The sequence below is a fragment of the Plectropomus leopardus genome, chromosome 1 (assembly GCF_008729295.1).
Source record: "Plectropomus leopardus isolate mb chromosome 1, YSFRI_Pleo_2.0, whole genome shotgun sequence".
Classification (NCBI taxonomy): domain Eukaryota; kingdom Metazoa; phylum Chordata; class Actinopteri; order Perciformes; family Serranidae; genus Plectropomus; species Plectropomus leopardus.
The window spans coordinates 28644461-28663017 of record NC_056463.1 but is presented as its reverse complement, the minus strand read 5'-3'; the positions used below and the strand labels follow the sequence as shown (position 1 = coordinate 28663017).

General features: G+C 41.1%; 1 protein-coding gene across 2 annotated transcripts in view; it reads left to right on the top strand.

The window, feature by feature from the left end:
* The window catches only part of cd276 (CD276 molecule), a 74486-nt gene that overhangs the window by 20931 nt on the left and 34998 nt on the right, over positions 1–18557 (top strand). The window contains exons 4-5 of one of the 2 annotated variants that reach the window (XM_042514325.1): positions 843–1139; positions 12716–13754. In XM_042514325.1, the coding sequence (XP_042370259.1) occupies positions 843–1139; positions 12716–12861 (443 nt within the window). In that variant the 3' untranslated portion in view covers positions 12862–13754. Of the gene's footprint in view, positions 1–842; positions 1140–12715; positions 13755–18557 lie in introns of those variants that run through there. The other variant, XM_042514260.1, reaches the window with a different exon arrangement.

The following is an 18557-nucleotide window of genomic DNA, read 5'->3' as shown; positions in this document are numbered from 1 at the left end:
GGAGAGGGAAAACAATGTCTCAAACAGTGACAAATAGGTTCCATTTTATGCATTAGATTTATAGATGTTCTATTTTTAGCCAACATTTACAGTTAGCATTGCAGACTTCCTTCAAGCCGTGCTGGAAGAAAATGAAAAGAGCCCTCGATGGAAATCTGCCTGTCACTCAAACGGACAGCTGGGGAAGTTAGTGTGTACCACGCTAAATCTGTCTTTGTGTTGAGAGTCCACTTTTCAAAAAGCAGCTCAGGCAAACTTATTTCATCTCGCCCTCAGCTCCACCCCATTGTTTGCTGTGCAATGATTGGTTCTGGGAATACAGCAGCCTATTTCTCCGCCACCTCTTTACTCATGTTTTAGCTCAAGGGATTGGAGAAGCGTGATTTCAGCCGAGGCGGACGATTCACCCCTCACTTCCACCCCCTTCGTTCTTCACCATCCCAAATTTCTGAGCCTGCCAGTTTTCTCCTCGGCCTTCCCACCTACGCCTCCCAGCTTGCACCGTATTCCCTTTTTGGGAGGGGCTCAGTGCTTTGGGTCTCTAGAGAGAGCTGCGTTAAGAGTGCAGGGATGCAACATCAGGATGTGCCACAGATGCTGCCTGTGTCTATGGGATCTTAAGCACTGTCTTATGCTAAGCTCCCTAAATATAATTAAGAATTTAATGGGAATCATGTCAAACAGTTCCCAGGGTGACTCTCACTGCAGAGAATCTAACTAAATTCAGTATGTGTCTGTTGCGCTCTTATCCCCTCTCCATCCTCACCCACCTTCACACCTCTTTTTCTCCCCCCTCCAACCCCTCCCTTCCTCCTTTTTCTGTATACTCTTGTTTTTTTCAGCCCCCTACTCCAAGCCTGTGGTGACTTTGGAGCCTGAGTCCAACTTGCGACCAGGTGATGAGGTGGCCCTGCATTGTGTGGCCTATGACGGTTATCCTGAAGCTAGCGTGATATGGCAGGATGGCAGCGGGCGCAACCTGACAGACAATATCACCACATCATTGGTGGCCAATGAGGAAGGGTTGTTCACTATGACCAGTGTGCTGACTGTCTTGCTGGAGCCCAATAGCACCTACAGCTGCAGACTGATCAATCCACTTCTGGGCGACGAGGGCTACGCCTTTGTCACGATCACAGGTGGGTGTGGGTCTTCATTTCTTTCTCTATAAATAACTTTCTCAGTATTTCAGTCAACGCTGTCACCTCCATTCTGGTGCAAAGCAAACAAGTTAATATTCACAGGTTTCCTGCAGGGTTTGAATGTTACCAGCTCAGACTAATCTTGTTTTCAGTCATGCATAAGCAGAGTTTCTTATTAAAGTCTGGTATGCTTTTGTGAATCAATCCATCAGTCAAATTTTACGCTGCAGAGACTTTTTCAACTTTTTTTTTTCTTGTCTTTCCGAGCCTCTCTGTTTCCTGCTAAGGGTAACAGTTCAGCTCCGACAAAATAAAGGGGGAATAATGAAATGTCCAATTATGGTTCAATAAGCATAACCCATCAGTTCTTGTGCATCGTTAAATTAGATCAGCGGGTGATTGTTTCCTTGAGGATAATCAAATAGCTATTCATCACATATTTCAAAAGGCAATACAGTAATAAGAGATTGTGCTGGAGGAGGTGATTGGTCTCCTCACAGCTGTCTGCAGAAACTGTTTGCTAACTAGAAAGTAGATTATTGCTTCTCTCTTAGTGTTTGATGTCATCTTGAGCAGATTATGTGACACTACCTATGTGATGGGTCTAATGGTCTCCTCAACCCACCCACCATCACCACCCACTGCCCATGTCCCCCTGGCCCTGCCGGTGTACTCTATGTGTTAAGTGCAAGGAGAGTGCCGTGTAAGGTGGGCCAAGGCTGGGTCTCTAATGGGAGCAGCACTGTGTGAAATGGCTCATAAATAAGTAGAGGTGGCCTGAGCCTGCTCTCTGGGCTGGAGCTGGTGCTGGAGCTTGGGCTGTTGAGGCGGAGGTCGAGGCAGAGGTCAGAGAGTGCTGCTCCACTGGGCTGGGAAATGACTGTGCTGTCTGGAAACAGGATGGCCGATTGGCAGGGCAGGCTTGCTGTACGGCTGAGGGAGGGTGGCCTTTCTAACAGTTTGGTTGGCCTCTTTCAAAACAGCACAGATAACCAGTCAGAGGGACCATTGGGGGAGTGGAAAGGTATTAAACACATGGTGAGAATGAGATATGACTGTAAGGTAACAGCGGTAAAATAGTCTGTGGCTGCTATTACTCTTTGACCTTTCTCCAGGTCTGCTTGAAAGAGATATGATCGTTTTATTACCTTTGATGTCAGTTTTTTCACCCAAGATAAGTTCCAAGAGATGAGAACTGGATACAAGGAGATTGAAACAAAGAAAAAAATCATTTGAAAACTTTAGTAAATTCAAAGCATGAAAAGGAGAGGATGTTTACCAAACTGGACTACCTGGAAACTCAGTGCAGGGAGACAACATTTTCATTAAGTGCATTGCTCAGTAGTAAGTAAAAAGAAGAGGTTGATTTTTTACATAACATATGTTTGGATGTTTTTTTTAGCTTTCTGTAGTTTTTAACGTCCCATTTTTTTCTTTTCTTTTGTGATTATTAACTCCAGTGTTACTATGTCATATAATTTCTTAAAATACAAATAAAAAAGTAAATAAATTCTTTTTTTTTATTAAAGACTAAAATTAGAATGAATCAGAGATGGATTATCAGAATGTGTTTCTCAGACCAATTCTTAACTCTGTGGAGCCTGTCCCAGCTGTCATTTGGCGAGAGGCAGGGTACACCCTGGACAGGTTGCCAGACTATCGCAGGGCTGACACATATAGACAGACAACCATTCACACTCACATTCACACCTACAGGCAATTTATCGTCCCTAAATAACCTGACCTGCATGTCTTTGGAATGTGGGAGGAAGCCGGAGAACACAGAGAAAACCCAAGAAAACACAGGGAGAACCCAAGGTCCAAACCGTGCCCCAACCTGGGTTTGAATGAGGGACCCTCTTGCTGTGAGGCGACAGTGCTAACCACTTCATTGCCGTGCCGCCCAGCTGTAATAGTGCAAGGATCAAATTCAACGTTAGAGCAGTTTCTATGGACTTTGATTGTCATTTCTTTTAATTAGAGTGTCATGGTCCTGCTGTTCCACTTACTTAAGATAATAAAAGAACCAGTCTGAACAGATCCAGTCAAAGAAAGTGCCTGAGAGCAAAATGGACTGAATAAGAGAGGTCCGGCTAAAAAGCAATGGAGTTATTGAAGTGTGATGAAGCAAAGATTGAAAGAGGGATGGCAAAAGAGCAAATCCACAAATAAACTGGGGAAAACCCTTCAAAAAGTGGAGAGCACGATTTTCAGCAGTTGGGTGTACATGAAGAAGAGCAATTCCTCTGTAGAAGCATCAGCACAGCTTGTGGATGGCCCAAGTTGTCAGTAAACACACAGCAGATTTACAGTATTTTGTGCGCGGAGATACAAGGGGGCTTGTTTGAAATGAAAATGTATTTGCATTTGTTTACAACAGCTGGTGTGTGCTTAACAGCTTCTGTAATTAATTTTGACCCAGCAGAACTCTTCTGCTGGAGTAGCAGAGTGTGGAGTATGCCGAGCTTGAGTTGATATAGGGAACATGCTGGCTGTATGCATTTACAAACAGCACACTCAGGAAGTGGAGAGTTTTATAACAGGAACGAGTGAAATCTTTCTAAAATGCAAAATGGACTGGGGGGGGGGTAAGCATGTTAAAATTTCACACTCTTCCCAATCTCTGATTGAAAAAATGCAACAGTAATACAAGTCTTCCCCAGGCAGAACAGGAGTTTGACAAGGTTAATTTTGAGATAATGAAACCTTTACCCACACTGAGCAGATCACGATGTGGGCTGGCATGAGCTACTCTTTGAGAGTCTGTGTTAAGCCATCCATGTTATTTTAACCTCTTTTATAGTCACCACCAATTCAACTACCTCATCAGAAGCATCCAGACTGTTGATAACATATGCACACACCCCATGCATGCTAGCATCAGGCATCACAGTTATTTTTGTAAACACGCCCTGTGGAGTGCTGGTCAGCCTTTAAGCGGGGCTCTGGAACAGACAGTGTTTTTGTGTTGCTTGGATATTGATAGATTTTGCAGAGTGCAGCAAGGCTTAGTTGCGGGGAGGCCCATAGGAACAGCTGGTATTAATGAACAGTCGAATGATGGAAAGGAGCAGCTTCAGTCCTCAAATGAACCGTGGCCTGTCTGCTTGCCCTGCCAGCATGCTTTTGTACCAACCCCCCCTCCTCCTCCACCTGTCTTTATGGCTCGCACTGTCTCACACTCCCAGCCTGTTCTGACCACTTTGTTCTCCTCAGAAAAAAAAGAATAATGTTTTGGGAGTTTTGGGGGATCAACAGTCTATATCCTATCATTCTTTTACTGATCCTTTTCTGAATGTGGAGCTTTAGCTGTGTATCCCATCTACTGGAGCTGTGTGATTGCTGCAGTGTGTTGTCTGATGGCTGGGTTTCAGGGCCTGTCACTGAACACCCCCTCCAGCACCACCCCCACTCCGTCTGCTTGCTCTCTCAATGAGGATGGCGCCATTTCCCCGGCATCACTCTGCTGGCACAGCATTTACAGTGAACAGTGTGCGGATGGAGATATATAGAGTGGGGAAAGGAAGGAGACAGAGAGATGAGGCAGGGAGATAGAGAGAGGGAGCTAGGGAGACAGGGTTAGGAGGGGTGAGAAGTGGATGACAGAAAGCAAGATGGAGACGAAAACGTTTGCTGAGCTCAGAGTTGTGGCACTACGGCCTGACAGGCAGGAGATGGACTCGCTGAAGGGGAGGGAGATCGCCCCACATGGTGTGGAAGGCTTTTTGCTGAATTTTACTATCTAGCTGGCATTCTCTGGCTTTTACTTGGCAACACAGTGGCTCAGCGGTTAGCACTGTTGCTTCACAGAAAGAGGATCCCAGATTTCCTTCCCAGTCCCAGTCCCAGTCCCGTCTGTGTGCCGTTGGCTTGCTTTCCCCATGTTAGTGTGGGTTTCCATCCATCCCTTGGTTTCCTCACACATTTGAATTTGCTTTGGTTTATAGTCCTTTCAGTAAGTTTTTCTATATTTTGTTGCCCAAATGTTAGCCCTTTAAGACAGAAAGCAAAAACTCTCACACTGCCTACCGCAAACATAGCATTGTTTTTCAAAGGAATGGATATTTGGCAATATTTTTTCCATTTAAATAACATAATCTGAACAATTATAGAGGAAATACTGCTGGAAAAACACTTCCCTAAAAAAGGAACAGGTCATTAAAGGTAATAAAACTGAAAAGCTTTATTTGATGAAATTAAAAATACAAATGCATAGAAACATTTAAAAATAAAATGCGTGCATTAGGAGGAATGTAGAGCTGCACCCTGAAATTAAAAGATTTGAATCATCATTCGGAGACCCCTCAGTCAACCGAGACTTTAGCAGTTGGTTTTCCTGTTCGTTTTCTTCAGAAGTAGCTACAGAGTGAGTGAGCCCATCTGCTCTCTCTTACAGGTAGCTGCAGACCCAGACCCAGGGAGAGTCAGAATTAGACAGAGGAATCTGCCATTTCAAGAGAGGCTTTGCCTGGTCAGAGATAATGTTTTATTCTTCCTACTGCTTAGAAGTGGTGAATTTACAGCTCACAGGAAATTAATACAATACAGTCTCTGGCTTTTGTTTGATATGTCGTATTGGGAAAAAGTGTTGTTGCACATTTCCGATCTGATTTTATATAAGCTTAGAGGGCTAACTTGGCTTCTTTCATACATAAAGTTGATGTCAATTCAATTCAATTCAATTCAATTTCAATTCAATATCAATTCAATGTGCTTTATTGGCATGAATGTTTGCAAAACAATATTGCCAAAGCCTCACATACAATTAAATTATTATATAAATAAATACAAGAAAGTGTCTCTGTAACTCTGATTGTCGCTCTGAACTCTGTTCAAACTCTGACCCCTCCATATGAAGATAATGGGACGAATAGTCTTAATATTCGAATTGAGCAACCAATTGCAATCGGAATTGCATCATTCGGAGTTTTGGGTACAGCGCGAGTGTTTTCATTAAGTCCATCTTTGCTAAATTTAAACATTAAAAGTACTCAAACATTTTATGATTCCAGTGATCCACACATGTGACACTTTCGAATGAGAGTTAGCATGTTCGATGTGTTTCCAATCACATCCCAGTGCCGACACACCGTCCGCATCTTATACACAGTTGTCTCTTTGTTGCTTTGGAGCTGCTCAGGAACTCTCTGGGTCTTCCATCTTTGGTGTTTCATTTGCGCTTGCTGCAGTGTGACTGACTCACACGCCAATCCCCTCCTTGTGCTAACCTCAGCACATGTTGATAACAGCGTACCACTAAAAGTTTCTGGACAGGATCACTCTTGTAAACTTTAGTTCCACATTACGTTCATCAACCTGCATACTGTGTACTCTTCGTAGGGCTGCATGCATTGGATTATTACTCCTGTGACTGTTCCGGAACACACAAACCACCACAGTGCTATGGAATACACATGATTACTGAGAGTTACTCTGTGTTTTCCCCCCATCTCTTCAAAACCACATTCTAACATTTCCTCAGTTTTCTGTCACATCCTTCCAGTTCCCTCCAGAGAGTCTTTTCTAAAGTGACTTATTCTCCTCCAGGTACAACACTGTTTTTTTGTTGAGCACATTTTCCCAAGGAGACTGTTTGTTACTGAGTTATTGTGAAGCACGTGCATGATAAAGCAACCTTCGCTGGGTAAATCAAGGTTAAAAAACATCTTTAATTGCTATATAAACATTGACCTTTGCTGTGACAATGGAATCAAACACTGGCAGTAATGGGAGGTGGTCTGAATAAGAGCATTCAGCTGTTCATTACACTTAGCGGTGTTTTTGTTTCTTCTTCTTCTTCTTCTTCTTCTTCTCTTTCTTCAGCTTGCACAGACACCACATTAAATATACCTAAATATCTACCTGCCATGCTTACTTTAACCATAAAGCGCTAATTCATCAGATTTTTCTTCAAATTTCCTCAATGAGTGTTTTCTCTGAATATTGTCATATACAGTTTTATTTTCCTCAGAATCTCTGAAAATATTGTGCAGCAGTTTGAAACACTGTTGTGTTTTAAATTGGGAGTAAAAGCATTGCTGTGCTAGCATTGCCAAAGGGCCAAACAGAAAGATGCAGTGATCTACTGGTTCAAAGGTTCTCTCATTAGAGTTAACTGTTGGGGTGAAATTGCAGTAATTGCAGTTATTCATGAAATATTTTTACAAGCATGTTTGCGCTCTTCTCTGGTCGGACCTTCTATCAAAAGCTCCGTCAATAAACTTCTGGGTAATATGTTGCCCAATATCATGTTTTTGCTCTCAGCTTCTTTAACAAACCACTGTACTGGTACTTGTACTCTACTGAACAAGGTCTAATTTAAATGCAATTAACAGAGCCTTCGGAGAAGCAGAAAACAGCAGTATAAATGAATCTGTTGTCAGTAGAGCAGCAAGCAGGCAACTTTCCCGACGGAGCACTGTATTAATTAGTGTCCAGTGCACAAACAGGCCCTCTTTCTCTTGCTGAATGTGTGCTCTGTCTTATCAGGAAGCCAGCCAGAGAAAACAACTGAATAGACAGATGAAGTAATGTAGGCAATCTAAAATAAATTCAGGTAGGCAGCTATGGCACCATTGTAAGCACATTAATTCCTATCAGGATTATTAACTCGGGCCACTTGCCGCTGTCAGTGCTCTAAGACGTTTGAGCGTTCTCTTTTGGGCCTTCAGTATGGGAAATTTTTATCCCTGTATTATGGCCCGGGCAATGTTATTTGTCATGCTCCCAGTCTTACTGCTAGCAACTCTGAGGGATTGTTGGGGTGGATTCAGTTGTGGGCACTTTCTGGTGTGAGCGCTGCTCTTTTAGAACAGCACAATCAGAGAGATAAAATGAGCCCCTCTCTTTTGTGCTGGGATTTATTTTCCCTTTATTCTAGTTCCCTCTCTGCCATCTTGACTTTTGAGCATTAAAGTTTTTTTGCTCTGGTTGGGTGTAAAAATGCTTTTCTTTGGCACGATTAAAAGCCACAGTGCAATAGAATTTCTTCCTAGAGGATGATATTTTAATCTTTTTGTTTGGCATTTGTTCTTCTCTTCACAAAAAGTTAAAAGTTTATCTGTGTGTGTTGAGATATAAGCATGTGCATGAATACCAAGTATGCAACAATTTATTGACTGAACATCCCTATGTGTCGATATTTGCCTTATTGACTGCCATTGGTCCATAACTTCACATTCACTAATGGCAGTGGCTGATGTTGTTATGTTGTTTCACATCAGTTTTGCACACGCTTTATCACAGGGCTCGAGACTCACAGCCACAAACTTAAATTAATGAGCAGGGTACAAGAAGAAAACAATGACTGTTTGGCAAACGGGCCCTGTGATGCCACTGTTGTGTAAAGAGATAGCTAGCAGCAGCTGTCGTCCCGTCTTCCCAGGGACAATAGGAAATGTGATTGGGACGAACAGAAATAGGACCAAAGGATGTGGTAAACTCCCTGTCATGGCATCAGAGGATGCACCCCAGTGTTTCTCTGATAGTGTTATATTGTGAACAAAGACTTTGTGTTGAAATCGGCAGGAGTGGAGCTAGTAAAAGTGTTAGCTGTTAGCAGCCAGTAGCCGCAACTAAGTGCTCACAGAGGCTGCATTGAGTTACACTATGATGCATTCAAGCTCTACTCTGTAAAAATGAGTATTGGGCGAAGGTAAATTATACCCTTCTCATGATGTGTCCAAATGTAAACTTGTAAAATGTTATTTTTGGCGAGAAACTAAATACAGTTATTTTAAGGAGAACTTTATTGATTTTTTCATACACATAGTAAAAAGGCTTTTGAAGCAGTTTAAAAAAACAATGTTTTTTCATGTGAAAGGTTACACTAAAGATTGTTGAATAAGTTTATGTGATTTAATTTTGTGCTCTTTTTAAAGGTAGTGTAAGAAAGGAGTGAATGGCTTTTAAATAGTGTGGTTATTTTTTATAGTGTGGATTTCTTTGTCTCCCTTGCACAAAAGGGTGAATAAACAACAACAAAAACAATAATATTAAAACAATACAAAAGAATAGGTGCATCCCTAATGTATACATACCAGAAGTGGTGTTTTTTGGGTCTGTTACATGCATACACCTCATCTACATTCCTGTCTTCTGCATGTAAGCATGCATGTGTTCAAAAACAGGCTCTATCTTTGCAAAGACCATCATGTCATGGCAGTGTGATCTTCCTCACTGCTGCTCTCTCACAAACAGCACCATGACATCTTTATGTCCGTCCCCGGCCCAGTGGAAACCTGTCTCTCTCTGTCCTCCCTCGCTTTCCTTTTCAGGACACTGTATTTATGATGGCAGTAAACACACAAAAGCCCTCTTTTGTTATTGATCGGGTTCATTTTGATTTGGACTCACAGCAAGGACTATCATTGGGACCGGTGGGGCCCTGCAGTGTACATTTCACACAGCTCCTGCTAAATCCTGTAAGAGGGATTGGTTTCGGGAGGTCTGGCATCAGTCTTGGCTTCACGATATGAAATCATATTAGTTTCAGCTTTTCAGAGTCACTGGGAGAATAGCCACGAACAAACGGCTGGGCACACCTTCAAAGTTTGCTTATTTAGTTATTCAGCCCGTTTATTTGATGTTTAAACTCTGCACCCGATAACACCATGAATTATTGTCCTGCAAAAGGATGTTTGCAACCTCAGTAAATTGCTTTGTTCTGTGCATGCAAACAGTCCAAATTAGTGGCTGGCTACACACAAAGAGCATTGTCTAGCGATATAATGTGTTTTCAATTAGGAGGCGTTGAGAGATTTAGCTTATTCTCAGGATAGGTAGCTCTTTTCTTCGATAGCTCTAGAGACCAGTAATTGATTACCAAGTGTGAAATGGAAGTTAAGAACGGACTGAGTGTGGCTGTGTCCCAGAGGAGAGGAGTTTTGAGCAGGCGTATGGTGCTCGACTCGCTCATCTCCCCGAGTACTGACAGCTTGACTTGAAAATACGTAAGCAGCCACTGACTCACTGCGAGATAAGAAACACACCTATTACAGAGCCCTTTATTTCAATCCCAGTGTCAAATATCAAAGTAATGACTGTGATTAAGCCATGCTGCGGTCGTGCTCCTTATGATACCAGTTTGAATGGACAGCAGCTCGCGATGACTCACATCCCCTTCAGGTTGCATTAATATCTTCCCGCTGGCTTGGACTCTGTAGCCACGCCTGTCTCCCCAGAGCCTGACAACTTGCAGCTCATTACAGACAAACTGTCCACGAGGAAACAAACTCGCTCTTCTTACCTTATTAATATTGTCAACTGTGTTTAATTTCATCACTTGCCCTCCTCCGTGTGTGTTGCTGCAGTAAGTGCAACTCTCTGTCAGCGGCAGAGACAGCTCAGTGACCCACACCGCAAGACTCTGTCATATCTATAATGTATCTGTCTCGATGCTTTCAGCCACTTACTCTACCAGATGAAGAGTGATGTCATTTGTAATGTTGGGTCGTTTTCCTGATGTGGTTGTTAGAGGGGTTAAGCAAACCAAACAGGGTTACACTGCTTAGAGTGTCTCAGAGTACTATGGCTGTGTTGCGGAACCAAGAAATTTAGTTCAACCAAGCCGAAGGCTGATGTGTGAAAAGGGAGTAGAAATTGAACCAAAATGAACAGCCAGGTTTGCTGATACATTAAATCTGATTTAAAGGAGTATTTTCACATTTTGGGAAATGCGCTTATTCGCTGTGTGGTGGAGACCTAAATGAGAAGATAGGTTACACTCTCACTGTGCATTCACTATGGAGGTAACATTAAGGTGAAGACCACCAAAATCAAGAATTCCACTATGTTATTTCCATGGCCATGGAAAGCTCTATGTTCGTTTGCAAACATGAGCTACTCCCACTCAAAGCCAGAAACCAGAGAGGTAAATCTGAAACTTGTGATGTCATAGGGTATAGTCTGGAGCTGCTCCATAGACAATGTGTGTGGGCCAGATTTTGTGGACCCGCAAAAAGTTTCATCTCTTTTTTTATACCCAAATTAGCTTTATTCTTTTTTAGTGTTCTCATTCGTGAAACAGAAAATGTACCTTCATACTCAGAATATTTCCTTGGGTGCTCTTAGTGTCATCTAGAAAAACTTTCCCAAAATATTCTACGTCCATAGAGCAGCTCCAGACGTCATACTCTATGACATCAAAAATTTGAGTTTTAGGACTCTCGCCTTTTGTTTACGGGTAGAGTTGTCACTGATTACTAATATTTTTCCGACTGTCATAGACCATTGAAATAACATATGTACATTTTGAAAATGGGCATAGTTCCCCTTTAATAACTTTAAATAACTAAATTTGCTTACCAGAACAAAATATATCTTCATAATCAGTGAGCTTTAGAGGTGCTGTTGGACAGACTTGCTTTTTTCTCTTTGTTTCCAGTCTTTGTGCTAAGCTTAGCCAAACTAATTGGTCTGTGACTGTGGCTTTATTTTTACCAGAGCTGTATTGATCTTCTCATCTGACTCTTAGCTTATAAAAAAACAACAACAAGAGAACAAAAAATTCAGTAAATGAGACACATGTGTATGTGACATTTTTTTATGACTATTTCCTCTGTACGCTGAAGAGGAATGTCTAATTTTCAGTGATGTATCTTGGTTGGCATCCCACATATTGAATGTGTTGTTGCAGGTTGTACATCTGCTAAATGACACAGGAGGCAGACAGACTGATGTTCTCGGATTTCAATATTTCACTGCATCTCTTGGTAAAGCCACGTGACATTAAGTGATGACATTGTGGGCGCGATGATGTAACTGGTTATAGTTCTGAAATATGTGCTGCTTCAGCAGAGTGATGACTTCCATCCAGAGATGAAAGTAAGCGTGTCCTGTTTTGTATTGTGTACCACAAGAAGAATTAGTGCCGGTACTCCAAAGCAGGAAAAAGAAGCTGTCAAGGTTACAGAGTAAAATAGGATTCAAGTTGTAATCCTGTACATTGTAAATCTGCCATTGATTTACAAGAATGTCTTAAATAATGTTTCTCCCGGTATTTTCTTGTTGTTTATCAAACCTTTTAAAGCAAGGGGCAGACAGCTTCAAAGACGGCAGGAATGTGCATCATAATGGTGTCAAGAATATGATAAAAAGGGAGAAAAAAAGGGCAAACTCCTTTTTACAGTTGCTTCAAGGTCTTCTTGTCATTTCAGCTCAGCGGGGGCTATAGAGGTCTATTGTGTAACTAAAAAAAGAACAATACAGAGTGTCAGGAACTAATTGCTGGTAGAAGTAATAATCACCCATTCTGTATGTGTGCTTTTAAGCTGGGTTGTGTTGGATACATCAGCCATCACATATAGCAAATGTGCCTTTCTTAACAGTGTTTTGAAGTAGTTTGGACGATGGAATTGGAAATATTCTGTAAGGTGGAAATCTCGTTATAACAGTTTGTTGGTTTACCTTTAATTATAATCAAATGCTGCACCAATGAAAGCAGCCTGTTTAAACTGCAGCCTTGTCTGAAAACTTGTGACTTTGGTTTTCCATTTATCAACTGCTCAGTTGAAGAAAATTGTCTCAAAGTCATGCCCCAAGTGAAAGAGTCATTTTTGTTTTTATTTACCCAGAAAATACTTGCCGAGCATGCATGCTGTTTATTACGGTGGCCTGGATCATACTCACACCTGGGAGCAACCACAAACTCGTTCTGCCAGTCGCTGAGCAGTGCCACAGGAGAGTTTTAGGGGTTAATGCCTCGCTCAAGGACAACTGAACAGTAGCCCGCAGCCTTGTAAATTGTTTCCTGGCATGTAAACTTTCAAAAACACAGAAAAGTATCTTATTTTCAAATCAGTGTCACTATTTCTCGCCTCTCTCTCTCTTTCTTTATGCCTATTTTTTGTATTTATCTATTCAAGGCTATCCGTCTTTATTATTTATTTGTTGACATATTGAACATCATAAAATGCTTAAATGTTGAACAATGTCAGGTTTAATCTTTTGTTTGCACTCTTCCTAACATTTTATCAGGATGTACCAACATTGCTCTAAGCCCACAGTGTAGATATCTTATAGATAATGAGAGAATAAACACCCTTATTTGTGCATTAGTTAGTCTTGTTTTAGTCGTAATGTATTACTTTTCGTGGGAAATGCTACCCTTGTGGGACACTGGTATGAACATATTGTCCTTGACTCCTTGCTCCGCCAGCGGCTGAGCATTTTCTCAGGCTAAATGATTTAGTTACACACAAGTTGTGAGACTGTGATTAGCTATATTCCACTGAGAGAGAGATTTTCAGAGTCATTTTTTTCAGTCTGTCCAAGATATCATATTTTAAAAGTGCTGGAAGGAGACAAAGTATATTTAAGCAATAAGCCATGAGAAGCTGTACTTGACAGTGATTTTGGAACAGCTTAGAGGCATTGTTAGGGACTCTTCTAAGGGAACTGTCAAAGCAGCTCCGAGTAGCTTTTTGCTTTTGTAAAATGACTGCAATAAAAAAAAGAATGTAAATGTGCCATAAGTGTTATATTTTAATGTAATTTCTGTAATAAATAATGATACTTTTACCAGTATGAGTGGTGATTTGGGGTTACAAGATATTTCACAAGAACTCCAAACACACTGAATCAAAAGGGAGGGAAGAAACTGTTTTATGTTTTAAGCTCAATAAATGACTAGATTTTCTAAAAGGAGATGTATGTATTGATCCAGCTGAGCCTGTAATGGACACTGGAAAGATGTTTCAGGGTTTAAAAGCCTAGAATCTTTGGAATGTCTCTTTTTAATCATTTTATATCACAATGGATTTTAGTGCTGGCTTTCAGATGCAGCCGTTTATTAAAGCTAACAATAGAGGCTATTGCAAAAAATGTCAATGTGAAACAAAAGTCCTTCCAGCTTGGCATGTGATAAGGGTACTGATCAGACTGTAAATTTAAAAATAAGATATAATAAAAATGGTTATACTACATTGCCATTTTATGTTGTGAACCATATTTGTTGTTTCAGACTTTTCTTACTTCATGCTTTTTTTTAGATGTCTTCTCTCACCAACATGCTTTCTTAGAAATGCTCTTAATACTGTTTGACATTCTGTCTTTGAGTACAAGAGTGATGCTAGGAGTTTGAAGCAATTTGCTGGTAATGATCTGTCCAAAGAAATTTGATCCTGTAGCCCAAGCATATGTCCTATTCTGTTGTGAGCATTTGTACTTGTGCATGGGTGAATTTGCATTTCCTAGGGTATCAGAGGCATGACCTGCCCCACTCTCCCTCTGATTGGTTAGTGCTAATTGCCTTTATTGGCTGGTTAGGTTGAGGTCGGAGGAGTAAGAGTGTCAGGGTAGGAGTGTCAGGGAAAAGCAATCAGAGGCAGTAGGGCGGGTCATACGCCTTCGCTATCCTAGGAAATGGAAATTAACATGCAGTGGTATGTCTTTGTCACAAGCCCCCCAGGAACAGCGCCTGGCTTTGATGCAAATTTTACATAGTGGCCAAAAGTGAAATTACACTGTCTGGTTCCGTCGTGTGTTGCCATGGGACCCAGAAAGACTTTTTCCCCAACTTACGATGGGAAAGAGACGTCTGGAAATCAATGGATGAATTCCTTTGAGCATAAAAACCTCTGCAAATTGACTTGTTTGAAAGTAAGAATTTGATACGTTCGATAACATTTAGAAGGTCTATAAGAGCCACAAGATTAAATCATTCTGTGCCAAATCAAATTAGCGGAGCTCTAAACCGCAAGTTTAGCTGCACTTGGCTGTAGTAAGTCTCTAGTAGTCATGCCCCACAGGCCCCATGATGTAGAAGATACAGATACTTTCATACCGTTGGAATGAAACTGTTTTTTGCTTCGTGCACTACTGAGAAGCTTTCATAGGGATAAATGTTGCCTTTCCGCCAGTACTGTATCCAGGTCTCTTAATGCGTCCCTGCTTTTTTGCTCTGCAGTTGCATCTCCAAAATGCTAGCAACATATAACAAAAGTAACGTCACAAAATCCATCTCAATTATAACTAACAAGACTCACAGACAAAACATATGGCATATACTAGACACATTTTCCCCACATATACAGCATGCTAATGTTATGAGCATTAGCCTTTGCATGAATTAGCCTAGCAACTTTCCACTACTCATATGAAGCCAGGATCGATCACACAGGCTTAAGTTGGCCTTTTATGGAGGGTTTATTGTTTCCTATCGGTAACAAAAGTGAATAAAAAAGTAAGCGAAATATTTTTCAGTTTACAAAAATAAACATGGTGTCTGTGTCACCAGAACATGTAGTTACATTTCTGGGAAGGGGCACATCAGGCAACAATATACTGTACGCATCTACAGCATTGATTCAATGTAGAAGTATAGGGGTGTTATTCAGTAACTATGTCTAAACTCTGATTGCCCTGAGGGCAGAAGCTGTGTGGTTTCAATGGTGTTTGTATTTATTTGCGTTCAAACTAATCAAATTATAGTGCAATTATGTGAAGAGGTTTGTTCGAGAGATAAACAGCTAACAGGAATGAGCTGACCTGCTCCAAACTCTGAGCTCGGCCTAGCACGAGTGCTTTGAGAATATTCATCTGTCTCTCCAGTAACCACCAAAGACTGCAGCAGAGGAAAATGAGAAATGCTGTTTTATAATGAGAGCCCTAGGCAAAGACATACAGAGACATGTCTTTAAAAAAATCTGTCATTATATATTCTCCTAGTAATACTGCAGAGGGAGAAGCATACTAAGAACTTACGCTCTTTGAAGAGGTCCAGGCAGTTCTTTAATGTTTTGGTAAGAGCTTGCATTGCCTTGTGATACAGGGTTAATGTTATATCCTGTCATTTTGTATTCAGATGTTATCATGTACGCAGCAAATGCTCCTGTGGATTTGAGCTATGGCTCTGTTTCCTCATAAACAAACATTGATTCTTTTAAATCAGACAGAATCAACAGTGGCTGTAAAAAGTTTTGCAAGAGATAAGGCAATTTTAGAACTAGAGCGCTCTGGATACATGGACTGAGTATTGATGCTGTTTAGCTGCCCCATTACAGATTCATAGCAATCTAAAGAGACAAAAAGCAAACTCGAAAGATGATTACAAAAGCTAGTGCAACTACAGGGTGTTTTCCTGACTTAAATGAACACTTGGATGGATGGCTCAATAAGTGTCATGTTAAAGTTCATATCCTGGGCGATGTTGCTCACCCACTTTGCACTATACTGATGTAACACAGGAGTTGTTTCAGCAATAGGTGAGCACTTCACAGACTCGCTGCAGAGAGTTTCAGGCTGCAGTTTGTTCTTGGTGCAATGAGCCATTGGAATGAGCAAAATGGAGTCGTGGCTCATCCACCATGTTAGTGGCTTGCAGTTGCATGTACTGTATTTTGCTCTCCAGTAGTATGGGAACTGAATATTATTTACTGTTTGTCCTAATGTGTCATTGAAGTATTCTATGTGTAATGAGCCCTGTTTATGCTTTTTTATCTGAGCACTTTATCACCTAAAGTCAATTCCCGCTAGCAGCATGTGAATATGCCTTGATAAAATAACGTAGCAGGATCAGGATCACTGATTAAAGCTGCACTAGTCAATGTTTGTATTTTAACATTGCATTAAAGGAATGGATGTAATATTAAATGGTTGCTCATAGTAACCAGGGATGTCAACAGTTAGCTGTAAATCAGTTTATTGTTTAACCACAGAGAATATTTTTATCAGTTCATGCAGTGAGATCGAGGGTGGTCACCATGTTTTTGCAGCCATGCTACTGAGACAGATTGTTTTTTTTGTTTGTTTTTTTTTTAAGTTATCTTCTTAGTGACCGGTAGATGAGTGTTGGGCTTCACTTCACTATGCAGTTATCCTCAGCTCAGCTTGACGGAGCATTTTAGTGACTTTCGGCTCATTATTTTGGTTTTGTCTGCCACAATTTTACAGTTGGGTTGAGTTTCATCACTCTCATCCATGTCATTCCTGGCAGCAGCAGGCAGCTGTAGTTTTTTTTCTGTGAAAAATGGCAAATGGCCAAATAGCAGGCTTGCGATGTTAGCCGAGTAGCTGGGTGAGCAGTGGAGCATTAAGCTGCTAAAGAGCATGATATTTCTCCCAGGAGTTGGGGGAGACCAAAATAGAGCTAAAAAAAATACTTAGTATTGGACTTACATCTGTGTGAGTGGCCAGAGACAAAACTGCAAATGAATGCTAATATTACTCTTTGTATGCTGGATGTGTATATAGGTAACCATTTGCTAACATGTTTGCCGTAACAGCTTGTTTAGATAATAATGTCAATGTTTTGTTTACAGCTTATTGCAATGCCCCATGGTGCTAGAAAAATAATTAACACTGCTTTAGGAGAAACCTGATGTAGTAGCTCAGGTAAAGAATTAAGTTTGGGTTTGTTTAGCAGGATCAATGCATACGCTTTGTTTTAAATAGCTCTTTAATCCTTTCATAGCTGTTTGTCCTTGTCACTCTGCTCTCAGCTTCTCTCCTTGGCATTATCAACTAGCCAGATAGTCTGTTTTGGTACTGATAGTTGTCACTAGCGATTCTCTCCTACATATCCTCAGCACCTTACAGGCAGCTGTTGCTTTAAAGCTAATTAAAAATTTAGACACAACACTATGTTGTAAACTGAGTATTGCATCCAACTTCCGCCTGCATTGCAAAGATGGCCAAGTGAAGAAATGGAGCAACCCAAGAAAAAAGAAGAAGAAAATCAATAGTCCACTCTGCCTCCAACATCTTAATGCCACTCTCAGTAGAGAGGGATGTGTGGAAGTGATGGAGTCTCTGTCAGTTACTAGACATCAGAGGAGTTTTTAATTGAGGCCCCAGTGGGGCTGGGAGGGACATGGGAGATGTTGAGAGAGAGCTAGCCCGGCCGGTGTTAGATGAGGTGGGCAGACCAGTTGTGAGACAGTATTGTCGCCTTCTTTCATCCTTCTCCCAGACCAGGGCTAGGCAGCAACACATTAAATTTATATTACAGTATATTCTGAGTATTGATGGTATATATATTTTCCTCATAATTTCATGGGTTGTAATTCAAATACAGGACAGACTCTGGTATAGTAACAATTTATCACCTGAAGTAAAAGTTATGATCAATTAACTATTAATAGAGCTTACAGCAGTTTTGGAGGAGTTTCGTACCTGGTGGAAATTAAGAGCTTATCACACTGCACAGCTGTGTGTGTTTGTGTCTGTGCATATCTTTCTTTCTGTGTGTGTGTGTGTGTGTGTGTGTGTGTGTGTGTGTGTGTGTGTGTGTGTGTGTGTGTGTGTGTGTGTGCGTGTGTGTGTGTCTGTCTTACAGCTGCAGTACTAGTTCAGGATTTGTTTTTGGGTGTTTGTGAGTCTGTTTTATGTACCATGGATCCTGTGTTTTCAGTATGTCCTTCCACAGCTGACTTGTCTCATCGTTAGGACAGGGACTCCGGCAACAGTGCATTTTGC